The following is a 16,266-nucleotide window of genomic DNA, read 5'->3' as shown; positions in this document are numbered from 1 at the left end:
TTTCTGGGCTGCTGTCAAACACACCTTGGTGCATTCACACTGACTGCAAATACCAGAAGACAGCAGGAATATCATAGTTCCTGCCATAAAGGAGAAACACTTGCTTTCCAGGTCTAGTAGAGCATAACTTTAAAAGCTCTATAAATCTTACAGGCATAAGAGATGTTGGTGTAGAAAAGCACCTCCAAACTGTTTCCACTCGCTGAGCAGCTGGTTTGTTCCTCTGGAGACAGGATGATCTCTTTCCCTTCTCTGTCACAACAGAGCACACAGCCACAGAGCACAATGCACCAGCGGATTTGCAGAACAGCAGCAATCCACTCTGCTTACAGCTTTCCTCCTCTCTTTGTTTTTAAACACGCAGGCTTAAATGTTTTTATTGCTTCAGTGATTTTCTATGTGCAACACAGGATTTGAGAACAATGCGTTAGCAAGGATCTATGTGCCTAAAAACCATCCCACACAATCAGCTGAAACGGCGGAGTGTACGCTACCGAAGCCTCTCACTGCAGCAGGGATCAGGATGCAGTGGAGATGCAGCGGTCTGGATGCAGCTCACCATTCCTCTCAGAGGCTGTGCTTTAACGTGCAGTTTCCAGACAGCTCAAGCATGGAAGGTACACAAATGTGTAGTGTGTAGGAAGCCTCCTGAGGCTTTTACAAATCTAGAGACATCAAGATGCCAGTAACTCACGAGCTGTGTAAGGCTGACTCAGCCTCCATGTGCATTTTGGTGTTCCTTCTACCAGCAAAAGCTTAATAGTGCTGCGTTTGCTGCATTGCTGACGTCTAGCTCGTATTGATGGCTTCTACTCCCAACTTCTGGCACAAGGCAGAGCCAACAGTCTGTAAACAGGCTGGTGGGATTGGAAAAGAGATACCCGAACAGCCAGGGAAGAAGGAAATGGGGTAGCTGATCACAAACCTCTCACAGTGCATGGAAGGTGTAAATACAGACAATCCAACAGACCTGCGTCCAGCCTAAGGGCTGGCTGGCGTTCAGTGAACAGAGGTATTAGAAGATTAAGGAGGAACTTGGAGAATTTTTGCTGTTCATCCTGGAAGAGGCAGCGAGATCATTAGTGACCTGCAGGTAGCTTTTTCCTGCTGAGCCATCACTCCAGGGTATCGTGGCTAAAAGCCAAATCTGGGTATAAGCCTTGAAGCGCTGGGATACTGCCATCCTCTGTAACAACACTGAGGATGGACACAGGCTAATCCAGGCATGGTAAAAGACATTACCCAGCAGAGGCAATAGTCTCTCAGATATCTATTTGCTGCTCAATGCCTCAGTTACCCTCCTTGAAGCATAAATTCCTCTCTCCTCTTTCCTGAGGGCTGCTGTGTTCAAGAGCCTCTGACAGAAGGCAGCGAGGGGCTGATGATCCGGGCAGCATCAGCAAACCAATCTCCTTCAGCAAAAACAGATCCACTCTCGCCAGCCCATTCTTCCCTTCAAGCCTGTCCACAGGGCAACAAATTTGAAGGGACACTTTTTTCCCCAACCCCGTAACCCAAAGTGGAGGAGTCAAAGGGTTAATGCTGTATGACAAAGGTCAGCCCAGTTTGCAGAGGGAGGAGAAAGGGAAGCATTGTGGCCACAGACAGCAGCTCCCTGCGACCCAAACCACTTGAGAAATGTAAAGCGATGGCGTTTCTCAGAAAAAAAAGGCCCAAGAGCCCTGTCTAAATCCCGGGGCTTTATCACTGACAAAAGCGCAGCCCCTTGAGTCATTAATCGTGTGCTCCATGGCTGGGAGCCTCAAAGAGCAGCAGATGACACATGCCCAGCTGCTATTGCCGCCCCTCCTCAAGGTAGTGAGGCAGAGGCAGGTGCACTCCCAGTGCCCTCTGCTCCAGGCTAATCTATTCTCCCTCCTTGTCCTCTGCCTTTCATCGCCTCCAGCAGCCCACGCTGACAACTGTAAATGGGATTAGACTCCAAGGCATGGGGCAGATGCAGAACCCCCTCCGCGCACTGCCAAGAGACCCCCGTAGCTTTTACAGCTTTCCGCTTTACAACACACAGCTTGGTAGTGGGGGAGAAGGGGGCAAGTTTCTTGTCATGCTGACAGATGCATCTAACGCAGCAGACAAGGTGGACCCTGGGTTTAGGGCAAGGATGCTAATCTGTTATCACCATGGGCAGTCTTCCTACCAGCACTCCTGATTCTCCAGTTCCCGTTAGGAGATGAAGTCTGAGTATTTCCTATAACCTCATCTCCGCAGCATTGCTCCACTTAAATGCGGATGGATGTCCTGACCAACACTTATCTAAAAAGGCAGCGATAATTCAAAATTCAAGCAAAGACTTGGAGGTCGCGTACAACCCCGTGCTCCAGCCTCCGCCTGTCCTGCTGCTGACACTGCCTTCTGTTCCTAATCCTCAAGGAGCACTTTCTGCTCCTCCAGCTCCCTGTGACCCAGACAAACCAGCAGCGGACACGAGCTGTCAGAGAAAGCAGTAAAGTCTCCAAACCACTGCCTAGAGCTCAGAGACACCTGCCCGGCAAGGTCTTCCAGCAACAACAGTCAGGGAAACTTTTCAAAGCAAAGTGTGATGTTTAGCTCAACAGTGCCCCAGTCAATGAACTGGAATTTTTTCTACAGTGTCAGAACCCCTGCCTGTGTTAAAGGCTATCCTGGGAAAAGGGACACAGTTAGCATAACAGGTCATCAAGTTTATAATAATTCCCTTTCTTGGTTACCACCAATCACAATCATAGCCGACCTGATTTTATGGATTGCTTTGCAATTTCAGTCTTGAGGGAGCCAGCCCTGGATTGGAGGCAGCTGCAAAGTCAACACACGCCAATGTTTCATGAGACCACGGTAGAGCAGGCTCAGCTGCACCCACGGCTGGCAGTGCCAGCAACTGAACTCTTCCTGACAAGTGTACGTCTGGGCCAGGACATATCTTTACCGCCTTGTTTCTGAGCTCAAGTTTTTCAGTAGCTGCCTACACAGACCGGGTAACTAGGCATCGCTCTGCATTCCCCATAAACTCTGTTCATCTGCTGCCATCTCACCCACGTACGAGTCTCAGGAAGGAATCCAGGGTTTCTAAAGCAGCTGCAACAAAAACACAGCCTGGATTGACAAGCAATAGGATCAAGGTGCTGAGCTAGCAAGGAAGGTCTTTTTGGAGAGTTTTGCGAGTGTCTGTTTAAGACAAGTTTGTTGTCATGACTACAAACCAGAGTACAGGTGAGAAGTGAGATGAGGGCTGATAGCGTTAATTCACTCTTGAAATCTCAGCAGCCACGGGGATAGGGAAACAGAGAAGAAGATGCAAGCTCTTGGCACCTAACAAGGCTAAAAGCCACCTTCGGAAGGCAGGTCTGTCCTAACAACGAATGCCCTCAGAGACAGCACCTTTCACCCAGCACCGCCAAGGGCTGGATAATACCGATTAGCCGCAGTCATCTCTAAAGCAGGGGCTCTGGGGACGTGGAGGCCAAGAAGGGCAAGCAAGGCCCTAGAAAGGACATCGCAAAGCAGGAACAGCCCCTCAGGAGACTCATCTGTAGACTCACCTCTAACCACCAGACAACTTGGCTTCAACACAGACGATGAGATGTTCTTATTTCAGCGTGCAAGGCAACTAACGTGGCATCTTACGAGCACCAAGAAGCACGAGACTGTCAGGACCTGCTCCCGGGATTGTTGCATTTTTAACTTTACCAGAAGATGAACAAAAAAAACAGTTCTGCCCAGTAAAGAACAAATAAAATAACGCCAAGCGGTTTGCAGAGGGATGGAGAGAGGCAATGCCTTGGTCTGCTCAGAGCTTGGATTCCACACAGAGACAGTGTGGAATGCTCAGCGACGGCACAGGCTCTGCAGAAGGCAGCAGATGCGGAGCTAATGCGTGTGTGGGGGTGGAGGGTGTTTATGAGCACAATAAATAAATGTATGAATCCCTATAAAAGTTCCCATATAAAAGTGAGTTAGAGCTGCCCGAGGGCCACGGCCTCATAATAAAAAAACACATCCTGTAAGCACAGTATGAAGCAGCAGCTGCACTGTAACAGCCTGGCTGCAGCACTAGAAAACCACAAGCCTGCCTGCTCCCAGGCTCTTCAATAAGTGCTGACCTCACTAAATGCAGCAGGAATTCTGGTGCTCGCTTCTGTGTAGTCAGGATTTTGCCCTGGGAGGGGCTTCTTTGAACCTGAAACTCTAGGAAGCATTTCTGGATCTGCTTTTTTTTTTTTTTTTGCCAAATTTAAGTTCATTTACTTCTCCTGACAGTTCCCAGAGCTGGATCAAAACAAACAGATTCTGCCAAAAATCATCATCAGTTACTCCTCCCTCCCAACAACAACAACAAAAAATTAGAAACGCCACAGCTTTATGGCCAAGATGCAGTTTTATACTAAAAATTCATAATTTCTTGATGAAGATGTTGAGGGGGTCATTAAAAAAAAACAAAGAAAATCAAACCCTATAGTTTAGTACATGTAAACAGAAACCTGCCCTTTTTTTTGTCAGTAAACCTAAATAAAAGTACTTCTAAAAACCTCCCCACAGGAAAAAAAGAATTAATAGCGATTTCTTTCCCCTTCTTAAAGGGTCGGGGCGGGGGGGATGCGCTGACTCCTCTTTCACACTGTTTGCTGTCATACTCCATCACCTCAGAAACAAGAGGCTTGCAGGCTGCCAGCCTGGGAATTCCCAGCTGCTTTAACACTTTCTCCAGAGGTTTCTCTTGTTCTGCTGCTCTCCTGGGAGGGGAACACAGAAGCCCACGCATCTCAGCTGAGAGGGTGGCGATCACTTCAATCCCACCCCACGAGTCAGAGATGCACAGGAATCTTCAGGCACCCATTTCCACTCTAAGTGCACGTAGGGCCAGGTCACACCTCCCAGGGAGAGCTGCAACCGTTCCGAGTTTCATCACAAAGCCTTTCTCTAGTTATTAAGACTGTCCTCATGTCAGTTTAGGCGTCCTCATTCACATGGATGCTGGTCAGAATGAAACAAAACACTCCGTTCTCCTACCAGCACAGCACTGCTGGGAATAGCAACCTTGTTCTGTGACAAACAGCATCTTGCAATTCACCGCAGGGCTAATTGCATTGCTGATACAACACTCAAGGAAGACGTCAGCTCCTTGGCTTTGCCCACAGGCAACAAAGATGTTATTGATTTATCCAGGACTTAGGACTAGTCGTCACAGGTTGCATTCTCCTTGATAATAAAGCCTCATGGACAAAGCTTAAATTTCAGCTGGAGCCCTAATTGAAATATAGCTAATTATTGAAGGTCTGCCTTTAGAGCCCATTCCCTCATCACCGGGGTAATGTTCCGTAAATCCAACAGTCAAACTCTCCTCTCCCTTAAAAAAGAAAAAAGAAGGAAAAAAGAAAAAACCCTATCAACTATTCAAGCCAGTCCAGTGGGAAATTACAGATTCCTCTCTTTGAGCCCGAGGTAGCTACCAGCCAAGAGCCCCATCCCACAAGGACTCAATGACTTCAAAGGATGCTTGTAGAATCAGACTCCAAATTAAGGCCAATGTTTGAGAAGGGGGAGAATTCAAAGTGGCTGAAACAAACATTCAGCCCAAACCACAAGCAATTTATTGTCCATCCACCTTTTGAGTAGCAGCATACCCTACGAGCTCCAGCAAATTCAAACACACCGCACAATTTCGGTGTGATCAACAATTACAGTCATCTAATTCCCAACTGCCAGCTTGCTTGACTGTACAACAAATGTACTGCAGTCCAGACACGTGGGTTAGCAGTCGGTCACGGCTAACTGGGTATAAACGAGTGCTCATCAGAACAGGCACTCCAGTTATTAGCTGAATGATAGCAGCACCCCCAGGGTACCAAGGACATCCTCTCACAGACTGCGTCGCAGCTTTTGGCTTTGCAGTTCAGCCAGACACAGAAGCCAGATTATCGCTTCATAAAGCAGGGACAAAATTCCATCTGAACTTCAGTATCGCCAGGACGATGCCAACATCGTCACCTTACGGAAGGTGACATTTACACGTGCACACACCAGCACAAGCGTTTGACATAGAGAGTGCTGCAGTTTAGAAGCAAGTCAACCCCAGAAAAACTCTTCGGTTTATAGCTGCTTCACATTGCAACCTGGCAGATGGAGGGAACGCCACAAAGCAAACACATCAGTTAAGGCAGCTAAAAGCATAATTTACAAACTAGAATCCACAACCCAAACTGTTAGATTTCAACCAGCTACAGCGCTGACCCAAGGCATTTACCTGATACAACCACAGCCTCTGGCACAGAAGCAGCTATTTTGCTCATTCTGTGCAAGTTTAAAGCAGCAGGAACTCCCTGGGGGATGATGTAACCCCGCAGAAGTCACTTCAGCAGCTGCGGAGCTGTTTCAAAGAATACAGCGCTGGTTTTACAGGTCCTCATCTGCCTGCCTCAAAGAGTAGAAGTTCTTTTAATCCACAGAGAAAGGCTAGTGCAGCTGGCAGCAGACAGAGGACCTGCCGCAGCACCTCAGCTCAGATCCTGTGCTAGGAGCGATGGCCACGCTGGGATCCCATCTCTCCCTGGAACTGAAAGGCCCAAAGCAGTCGTGACAACTGTGATTTGCACACCAGCATCTTGGGAAATGGGAACACGGAGCACATTACTCCTAGGCTGTATTTTAAATGCAGGAAAAAATCTAGTATAGAGAAAATTAACTGGAGGTTAGACTCTTTGCTCACAAGACAGAGACAGTATATCATTTTTTCACATACCTGATCAAACAGGGCTTTCCAGTGCTGAGAGACAACGCATAAGGGAGGAAAAAGAAGAAAAAAAAAGGTTTAAGAGCAACATTAAAATACAGTAAACTGTAGAAGTATATTCTAACAGAGAAATAATCAAATTATTTAGTGCCATTTCCAACATCCTCCTTCATCCTAGAACCACCTACCCTTCCGGGGGAGGAGGCAGGGGAATCTACCAACCACAGGGAGGACAGTTTTCATTTATAAATCCAAGTTAGGATGAACTCCGAACATTCATGTGCTAATTCTGTTTTCTCTCGCTTTGTCTACTTGTGGGCAAGGAAGGAATAAAAGGCTTTTTTTACCCATAGGGATCAAGAAAGCTTGGTGTATACTGGGGGGAAGAAGGAGATAGTAGTGGCTTTTCAGATCACTTTCCGAGGTCCCATGGCCCAACGCCGACCCACAGATCAACCCATCATGTTCTCAGAGCCTTTCCAACCGCCCCCTAACTCTAGCAGGGACTTGCTGCACAGTCTTTGATAATTCATCAGCTCTTTGAGCCTCACATGTCCACATCTAAAAGACAGATAATTCCTCTCGCACAAAGTGGAAGGGGGAATGGCTGGAGAGAGCCCATTACAAAGATTTACCCCATAACTGTAGTTCTGGCAGATCTGCCTTAAGAGCTCTGTGTAGGAGGAAGCTCCACTTCAACACAGATGCCCACGTGAATACTCCACAAATCCTTGTCACTTGGGGACAGAAAAAAATAGGTTGGTGAGCAGCTCCAATTTATGCTTTGTAGAAAGACCGTCAGCAAGTCACCTCCCTGCCCTAGACCTGCTGCCTCACGGTCCCACAGGACAGAGGAAATTCCTAATGAATTGTTCAAGGCTCTCATCTCTCCTAGATTTGGGAACCAGCTGAGAAAAGAGCAACTTTCAGTATGGTAACCAACCACTGGCTTGGGGGCCCTAGGAAAAAACCATGCACATTCCAGCTCTCCTGTCTGAAGGGCTATTCAGCACAAGACTTTGCTTCTGCGTCATTCACCTTCCCAGAAAAGCAAAATGAGAAAAGTAACCAACATCAGACTCGTACAAGCAAATTTCCTCACTGTGCTATACACAAAGCTCTGGTGAGAGTCTTGTCTAGTTCTAGGAGAACGTTTCCTTTCACAGAGCAGGTAGATGTAAAGAAGAATTGACCGGAGAGACAGTGGGACAGCAGTCCACTGAATCCCATTAATCAGTGAAACTGTTGGCTCTCCTCCTCCCCATGCCTCTACCCATTTATAAACTCCCATTCATCATCGTAAGCCAGCCTAGCACTTGAAACAGAACATTTTGGGACTGCCTGAATCCCGGCTGTGTGAAACACTTCCCCGAGAGCTGCAGGGACATCACAGCTGAGCTGTTATACACTGTCAGGGCTGCGACAGCCAAACCTCCACTACGTAATACTTTTGTCATTAGTAACACAAAGGCCTGACCTTGTGTCAGTCCTTGCTGGCCGAGCCAGAGAGCTTACATCAAGCTTTCATATGCAATAATAACAAAAGAAAATGAACCCCAGTTAGGTCGGGGGGGGGGGTGGGAAAGGGGGGCATGCTCCTTGCACTGAGCAGTTTGATTTTCAGAGATGATGCTCTGCGGGCTGCTTGTTTCAGCAGGAAATGTTGGCTGTGGAGGAAGAAGGCATCTACACCACTTCCTGCTCTTCTGACTTGCAGATGATATAGGATACCTCAGGCTTCTGTCGCATCATCTATTGCTGGGTCTCGGATGCTTCCCAGAACTAATGCAACCGTGGGCTCTCGCTCTGTTTTGTTGATTGCAGAAAGCAAGGTACCAGAGTCAAATAACAACGCAGATCCCAGCGTAAGCGATGGCGAGCTGGATCAGACCCAAGCTGTCCTACCTCAAGGTCAAGCAGCAAGTCCATAGCAGAGCTGGGACGAGAATCTAGATTTCACCAAGGAAAGTTCACAGTCTCTGCTGTCTCAGAAGCCCAATCCTGCCAGGCACTCAGCACTCCAGCATCTCCTGGGCCCCTGGCAGGATTGAATTGCTAACGGCTGCGGTCGTGCAGTCTGGAGTAACTCCAAGGCACCGATGTGTGTCTCAACAGGAAACCTTTCTTGTAGACCATCCAGACAAGCACAAAATTTGTCAGGAAAGGAGACGTCACAGCCCGAGGTAAGAGAGCACAGGGCTACAGAAACCCGGACTGTGAAAGCTCCTGGAAAGCTGCAGAAGCCCCCGGGGCAGATACAGCGCTCCGGGGAGCGTCGGGCAGTGCTGTAGCAGATGTCAAACTGCACCACCCGCTCCCTCCGACCGCGGAGCGCTCAGGACGTCATCCTGAGGATGCAGCTCAGCTGCACTCCCTCCGTTCCCCTCTGGGAGGAAAATCCAACAGCGATTCCAGGCGACTCCGGAGGAAGGGGTAGGGGACGAGGAGCAGGCGCTACCCCCAGGGCGGGTTCCTCCAGCGGTGTCGTAGAAGTAGAGGGGAAGGGGCTGTGCTGGAGGCTTCGCTCACAAACGCCCTTTTCACGCCGGTGCAAGTGCGCAGAGAGACAGGCGAACCCCCCGCTTCACCCCTCTCCGGCAGGAGCGGCCCCTGCTCTTACCTCTGCGGGCTGAACGCTTCGCAGAGCCCTCATCCCGGCAGAGTTTGCGGGGCAGGATGGCTGCGAGCATCCCTGGGATGCGGCGGGAGCTCGGGCTCATCGCGGACCGCTGCCTCCGGGGGCACCGCGAGCTGCTGCCCGAGCAGAGGCAGATGCGGACCCGCAGCTCTGCGGGCTTTGCTGTGACTCAGCCCGGCAGGAGCGGATTCCGAGCACGCAGCACCGCTCCGTGTCCTTCTAGGCTGGGTGAGCAGAGAGCCGGTGCCGAGTTATCCCGCGCTCGGGTGCAATCGGAGCTCAGAAGCTCTCAGCCCGATGTCACTTTGGTTAATCAGATTGGTTTATGCTGTATGGTACAATATTGATAAATCCTTCCCGGAAAAAAAAAAAAACCAAACCAAAACCAAAAAAGCGGTAGTACTGTCCGGCATTCCATTTCACATACTCCCCGTTAATATCCATTTCAAGAGTGTTTGGTCCTGGATTGAATAGAAGGCTCACGATACTTTAGTGGAGAACGCACCTCTCTCCAAGCTCATGACAGTCACTGACATTTAGACGGGGATAAACCGAGCCGAGGAGAAAACTTCCTCGGCTGTTTGCTGCCCTGGAAGAGGGAACAGGCTCCCGAGAGTGGGAATCTCGATGTTCCCAGCAGCTGGGACTCTGGCAAAGCTCTCGGTACCCTTTTAACCCCTTCTCCACCTCCAGAGCCGGCTCCGCGCATCCCCGCATCCCCCGGCGCCTGCGGGCACCGGCTCGGGGCTGGGAGGAGAGCGGGGACAGCGGCTCCCCTTCGCCCCAGAGGGTCCTCAGCCCCTTTCCTCCTCCTCCCCCCTATCCCGGACTTCATCTATAAATAGCGTGAGCCGATTAACCCAGCCCGGGAGAAGACACGGAGCTTTCGAAGGGGACTCACATCCTCCGCGGCCATAGGTAGGACATCCTCGGAGTCCAGCACCTCGATCTCCTCCGCCTCGGAGCTGGCAGCCACAGCAGGGGAAGAGCTGGCGTGAGGCTCTGGCTGCTTGTCTCCCATCCTTGGAAACGGTCCCCCCCCCTCCAATCCCTCCCCCCCCTCCTTCTCCCCAGATCCTTAAAGAAATTAAACCTAGCTGCTGCTTGGCAAACTTTCAAGCGCAGCCGAGCCTGCCTTCGTGCCTCCCGCAGCCGGGAGGGGAGGGAATCCTCCATCCAGGGAGCATCCAATTAGCGGCATCCCGGCTGCGGCTCCGGCCGGGGCAGGCGACCCCTCCGGGGGCTCCGGGAGGCTGAGCCCGGAGCTCCAGCACGGCCGAGGAGGCGGGGAGGAAGGGGGGAAAAGCCCCGGGTCCCCCGCCCCGGCACCGCCTCCCCGTCCCGGGGCCCCCCCCGGCCGGCACCGGGCACGGCTCAGCCCCTTCTCCCTCTCCCGGGGTCGCTGAGCAGGTTCGGGATTCCCAAAGCCACTGCTCCATCCATAAGGGTGGTGGCACAGGTGGTCCAGAGAAATCGTAGCTTCTCCATCCCTGGAGATGCTCGAGGCCAGGTAGGATGGGGCTCGGAACCCCTGATCCAGTGGGAGGTGCCCGCCTGCCCACGGCAGGAGTTGGAACTGGATGAGCTTTGAGATCCCTTCCAACCCAAACCATTCTGTGATGCAGAGGGTCCCACAGCTCAGGGCTGCTGGTGGGGTTTAAACTCTGTCCCATAATTATTTGCTCCTACACATCAAGATGGGCATCTCAGCCATCTGGAGCCTGGATTAGGAACTTGAGGAATGCTTCGACTGAAGGCAGAAATCCAATAGTTTTAGCTTCTTCCCATCAAGTACAGAAATAGCAGGTTGGCAAGGGGGGAGGGTGAGCGGAGCCAGGCTGATCCCGGCGGTGCCAAGGCCTCTGCGCTCTGCCACACGGGCAGCCAGGGCAGAGTGGGGGCCAACACCATAAGCCATGCATTCTCAATGCAAGAACTCCAATAGCAGAACGGACGCATCAGCCACAGGGACAGAGCCCAGCTACCAGCCCCTCATTTCTCTACAAATTTGTTTACAAAACAAACAAACAAACAAACAAATAACCCCCCAAAAAAACCCAGATGAATACCTCTAGAACAGGACTTCCCATCCAGCAGCAGAGATGGTCTCTCCCATCCAAAGCTGTCATGAACTCCATATTGCATATTACTTTTGATCCAGATCAAACCTGTCCCACACAGTGCTGGGAAACCATGCTCTTCGCTGCTCGGTCCTAGCTTCTTAGTTACTAAAAGATTTTTTTCTTGCAGGAAAAGAGCCAAGCTCCTTCCATGTGCCCACATGAGCTACACCTACCCACAGCCTCCAAGGAACAGCAAGTTTCCGCATCTCAGCATCCTGCACGGCTGGTACTAATTTAAGGTCAGGGCCAAGGGCTAAAATATCATCCTACACAGCTGAGCAAGGTCAAATAAAGGGAGTGATCTCCTCTGTCACTTGATCTGATTGGTTGGAAAGGACAACAGGAGAGGTCAATCCTGCAAACGATCTGTATTTTGGGAACAAACAAAAGCATTAAGATGATGATCTTACCCTGTAGCACTGCCCAGCTGCCCCATCCTGAACAAACATTTGCGAAGAATCTGTTCTCTTCAAGGAGTGCTAAGGTAAAACACCTCTGTTGGGTTCTGAGCCCAGCTGATCACAATCATATTATCACGGAATCATAGAATGATTTGGGTTGGAAAAGACCTTAAAGCACATCCACTTCCAACCCCTGCCACGGGCAGGGACACCTCCCACTGGATCTGGTTGCTCCAAGCCCCATCCAGCCTGGCCTTGAACCCCTCCAGGGATGGGGCAGCCACCACCGCTCTGGGCAACCTGGGCCAGGGCCTCCCCATCCTTACAGGGAAAACATTTCTTCCTAAGATCTCATCTAAATCTCTTCTCTTTTGGCTTAAAACTGTTCCCCCTCATCCCTTCCAGTATTTTGAAGGCCTCAGCTAAACACTTAAAGCAAGTGCAAGACCTGAACCCAGGACCTGGAGACCTGAAGAGAAGAGCTTTTCTATCTTGGGATTCAGCTGCAAAAATGACAATAAAATAACAGCTCTTCAGGGGTCTCCAGAGCAACAGATGAACAAGAAGGCTTCTCTCCCCTTAATAAGCAAACCCACCACTTAAACAGAGCAGACCTTGCTCAGGTTTAAAGGGGATTCCTTCAGCACAGCACCCACTCCTCGCTTGCCTAAAGCCTGCCCGGCCTCCTCTCCCAAAGCATGAGAACAGGCTCTTTTGAGCACTGTTGGGAAGCGCTAACCCACTTTACTCATACAGTGCCACCCCTGCCAAAATATTCCAGGCACCAAACAGCTATTATAAAAACAATCTTTTTGATTAAAAAACTAAACCTCATCACAACTTCAAAACAGATGGATAAGCAAAAATATGCTATGCCAACAGAGAGAAACAGCAATCACTTCAAGATGTCTTTAGGGAGGAAGAAAGAGACATTTTTAAAGTAAAGAGAGACTTAATAAGCTGAATTTCAGGGGTAACAGGTCCCACACAGCTGGGGACTGCCATGTCAAAAGCTCTGTATTGCCTCTGATTCCAGACACTAGCAGAGAAAATGCTAACTGTGAAGTCTAACATAAATGCAATGAACAACAGGAAGAACCCCCAAAGCCTTGCCTTAACACCCAACTCCCACTGAACTGGAAAGCTGCTGCAGAACTGCAAGTTCATTTTTTCTCCCCTAAGGAATGTTTTTCAGTAGTGGTAATGATAGGGTTGGGTTGTTTTTTTTTTTTTTTCTGGGAAATATCTCTGCACATCACACATATGAGCTAGTGTTGCGCTATAATTGTCACAGAAAGGAAATTAACAGTATTCTAATGAGGAGTTTTGTTACAGACAAATTATCAGCTTCTAAGTCTGTGAGAGCTTCTTAATTTAGACTGGCGTTTCTCCCCACTGCATACCCTGGTGGCTCTGCCTTGGAAAACAGTAATTGCTAGAGGAACTAGGGACCTGCGGGCCACCACAGAGCAGATGCAGACAGAGGAAACTTAGACAGAAAGAACTGGAGATAATAAAACCCTAATCCATTTTCACATTCAGTCACGTAGGCAACCTTTTACATTCCTAATACTGCAACTGAAATGGTAGATATACGTCCTTGCTGCGTGGGAAGTGGCTAAAAAGGTCAGCTCATGAATCTGTGATAAAAAGCCCTCAACATAAGGACCCAGCCAACATCTGTTAGCTAAGCCTCCTGGCGTGAATCAGAACAGTTTGTGCAAGGGTCCTTTTGCCACCCAAAGTAGCCCCAAAGGGCTTTTACAAAACCGCCTACCTCTCACAATTGGAACAAGAAGGAGGAACCGATCCAGCTCAGATCCTGCACCGGAGCTCAGGCAGCTGGCCAGCCCTACGGAGCAAAGCACAGCATTTGGGGTCAGAAGCCAAAAATGCTGCACCCAAACACAGCCCTAGAAAGAAGTTAGATAACACATACAAAGTTAGGACTGGATCAGATCTGTCAGATTAACCTCTTCAGACTCATGAAAATGGTAAAAAATCTATAAGGATGACAGATGACATGAGACTGGGGTTTAAACTGTGTCCAGGAGGAAACAGTGGCAAAGGGTTCTTTCAGTGTCAGGGATATTCCTTGTGGCTGAGACATCAGCTCACCTTTTGGGGTCAACATGAATTAGATTGTATGTGCTGCCTTCTGGTTTCCCGATTCATGGGTACTTTCCCTCCTGAAGAGAAGGAATAGCAGGGGAAAAGAGTCCAACATCTTCTCTGATTTCTAACCTGTGTTGAAAGACTATCTTCCTGATCCTCCCTATTCCCCATGGTATACTTAGAGCTTTTGAAAGCCCAGCACTGAAAGAGTAGATTCTAGTCTTTCCACCTGCTGCTCTCTTCTGGTTGCAGCTGGTTCTAATTGTCTTGTCGGTTAGAGTTGGGGAGATAATTAAATCCAGCATTAATCCCTTTTTTTGGGTGGTTGTCTTAAGAGGGATCTCTTCTATCAGGTCAGCCCTACAGTATCTAAAGTGTCTGTGCATCTGGGGTCACAGCACACATAGTAGGTTCATTCTGCATTAAAATAATTGTTTGCAATGGAGATCAGTTAGTACCCTATGGTTATTTTCCAATATAAAATCAAGTCATGCTCACAATTAATCCTGAACTGACAAGCTCTCACACAGGAGGTCAACACTGAGGAGCGAAGGATGTGTCTCCAAGGAAGGTGAAGCAAGCTTTTTGTCCACTCAGTGACTTTACACCACAGCCAGACGATTCTTTTGTCAGACTGAACAGAAAGAATGGATGGAGACCGGTCAGAAACTGTTAGAAAACTGGCAGAAGAGAAAGAGAACAAGTCACTGTTAGGAGAGCAGAATGAATGGAGTTGGCCAGGCTGCACCAGCCAGCGCTCAAGAGCAACAACTCAACGTTTTGGACTTTCTTTTTCACAAAGGGGATGCTTTCCCCTCCCAGGAACTGCAATCCCCCACGGGATCCAGGAAGCCGTGGCCAGCATATGGTGCACATGGCAACTCCTACCAAGGCAGCACGGCCACGACTCTCGCAGCCAGTGCCAGCCACCTGACACAGCACAGCTGGACACCACGACTGGTGTTTGCTTCCCAGCTTTCACTATAAACAAATTCCTCTCCCTGAACCATGGGCTTAGGTTTATATGAGTATGTGGTAATGGGTTCCTCAGCCCAGGAGCCCCACGGTGAGGAAGGGCAAGGACACAGTGGCATCCAGCGGCACTGCCAGCTGCATGAGTACTTTCCTCAGGGAACTGCACCACGGCTCTCCCGCTGGTCTCGAGGGCTGATGGAGCCACTGCTGACAGCAAAGATGTGCCCACTGCAAGCAGCAAAGCTGGTACCTGCTTCACGCAGCAGAACTAGTGCCTGCTCGCACAGCAAAGCAGGTGCCTGCTTCCCGCAGCAAAACCAGTCCCTGTTCCCACAGAACAGCTGGTACCCGGCCCCCTCTGGCGGCAGCTCCTCGGGACGGGTCCGCCTGCAGGGAGAAGTTTTCCTGTTCCCACAGGAATTCCTGTCATCCAGAGAGATCTGGACAAGACTGAACGCCCATGCCAGCCTCGTGAGGTTCAACAAGGCCAAGTGCAAGGTCCTGCACCTGAGTCGGGGCAGCTCTGGTATCCAGCCCTGAAGAGGACTTGAGGTGCTGGGGATGAGAAGCTGGACAGGAGCTGGCAACGTGTGCTCACAGCCCAGAAACCAACCGCGTCCTGGGCTGCATTCAAAGCAGTGGGAGCGGCAGGGCAAGGGAGGGGATTCTGCCCCTCTGCTTCACACTGGTGAGACCTCAGCTGGAGCCCTGCATCCAGTTCTGGAGTCCTTGGCACAGGGAGGACATGCATCTATTGGAGCGAGTCCACAGGAGGCCACGAAGATGATCCAAAGGCTGGAGCACTTCCTGAGAAGAAAGGCTAAGAGTTGAGTTTGTTCAGCCTGGAGAAGAGAAGGCTCCAAGGAGACCTTAAAGCAGCTTCCAGTCCAGAAAAGACAGGGACAAACTTCTTAGCAGGGCCTGTTGCGACACCAGGGGTCATGGTTTTAAACTAGAACACAGTAGATTTAGACTATATCTAAGGAAGAATTTTTTACGATAACAGGCAGGCAGTAGCTTTCCCAACAACCCCCTGGGCTGTTCATCTGTATTGCCAAGGAGAAGAAAATACAGTTCATGGTTGACTATGCATTGGTGTCAGTACTCTAAGATACCGTAGGACCCGATTCGGCCTTTTGACAAAAATCAGAAACAAATCTCTACTGGAGGCAGCACAATCATAAGTCAAATCAAAGAAACTCCATAACAAGACATTGAAGCTCCAACAACTGAAGGCACTGGCAGTCATTCTCTCAGATAAAGAACAAGCTGTGTAAGGACCACGCTGCA

At 49.8% G+C, this 16,266-nt stretch overlaps 1 protein-coding gene across 3 annotated transcripts in view; it reads right to left on the bottom strand.

Annotated features, from left to right (window-relative positions):
- RHBDL3 (rhomboid like 3) overlaps positions 1-10,393 on the bottom strand; it is a 55,618-nt gene extending 45,225 nt beyond the window's left edge. Inside the window, exons 1-2 of one of the 3 annotated variants that reach the window (XM_054083652.1) lie at positions 10,264-10,393; positions 6,734-6,757 (exon numbers count right to left, since the gene is read on the bottom strand). In XM_054083652.1, the coding sequence (XP_053939627.1) occupies positions 6,734-6,757; positions 10,264-10,383 (144 nt within the window). In that variant the 5' untranslated portion in view covers positions 10,384-10,393. Of the gene's footprint in view, positions 1-6,733; positions 6,758-8,455; positions 9,525-10,263 lie in introns of those variants that run through there. The other 2 variants (XM_054083655.1, XM_054083653.1) reach the window with 2 other exon arrangements.
- Between the last annotated feature and the right edge of the window lie 5,873 nt (positions 10,394-16,266).

This window comes from Cuculus canorus, chromosome 18 (genome assembly GCF_017976375.1).
Source record: "Cuculus canorus isolate bCucCan1 chromosome 18, bCucCan1.pri, whole genome shotgun sequence".
Lineage (NCBI taxonomy): Eukaryota > Metazoa > Chordata > Aves > Cuculiformes > Cuculidae > Cuculus > Cuculus canorus.
The sequence above is the reverse complement of the archived record's forward strand: the minus strand, read 5'-3'. Positions and strand labels throughout refer to the sequence as shown.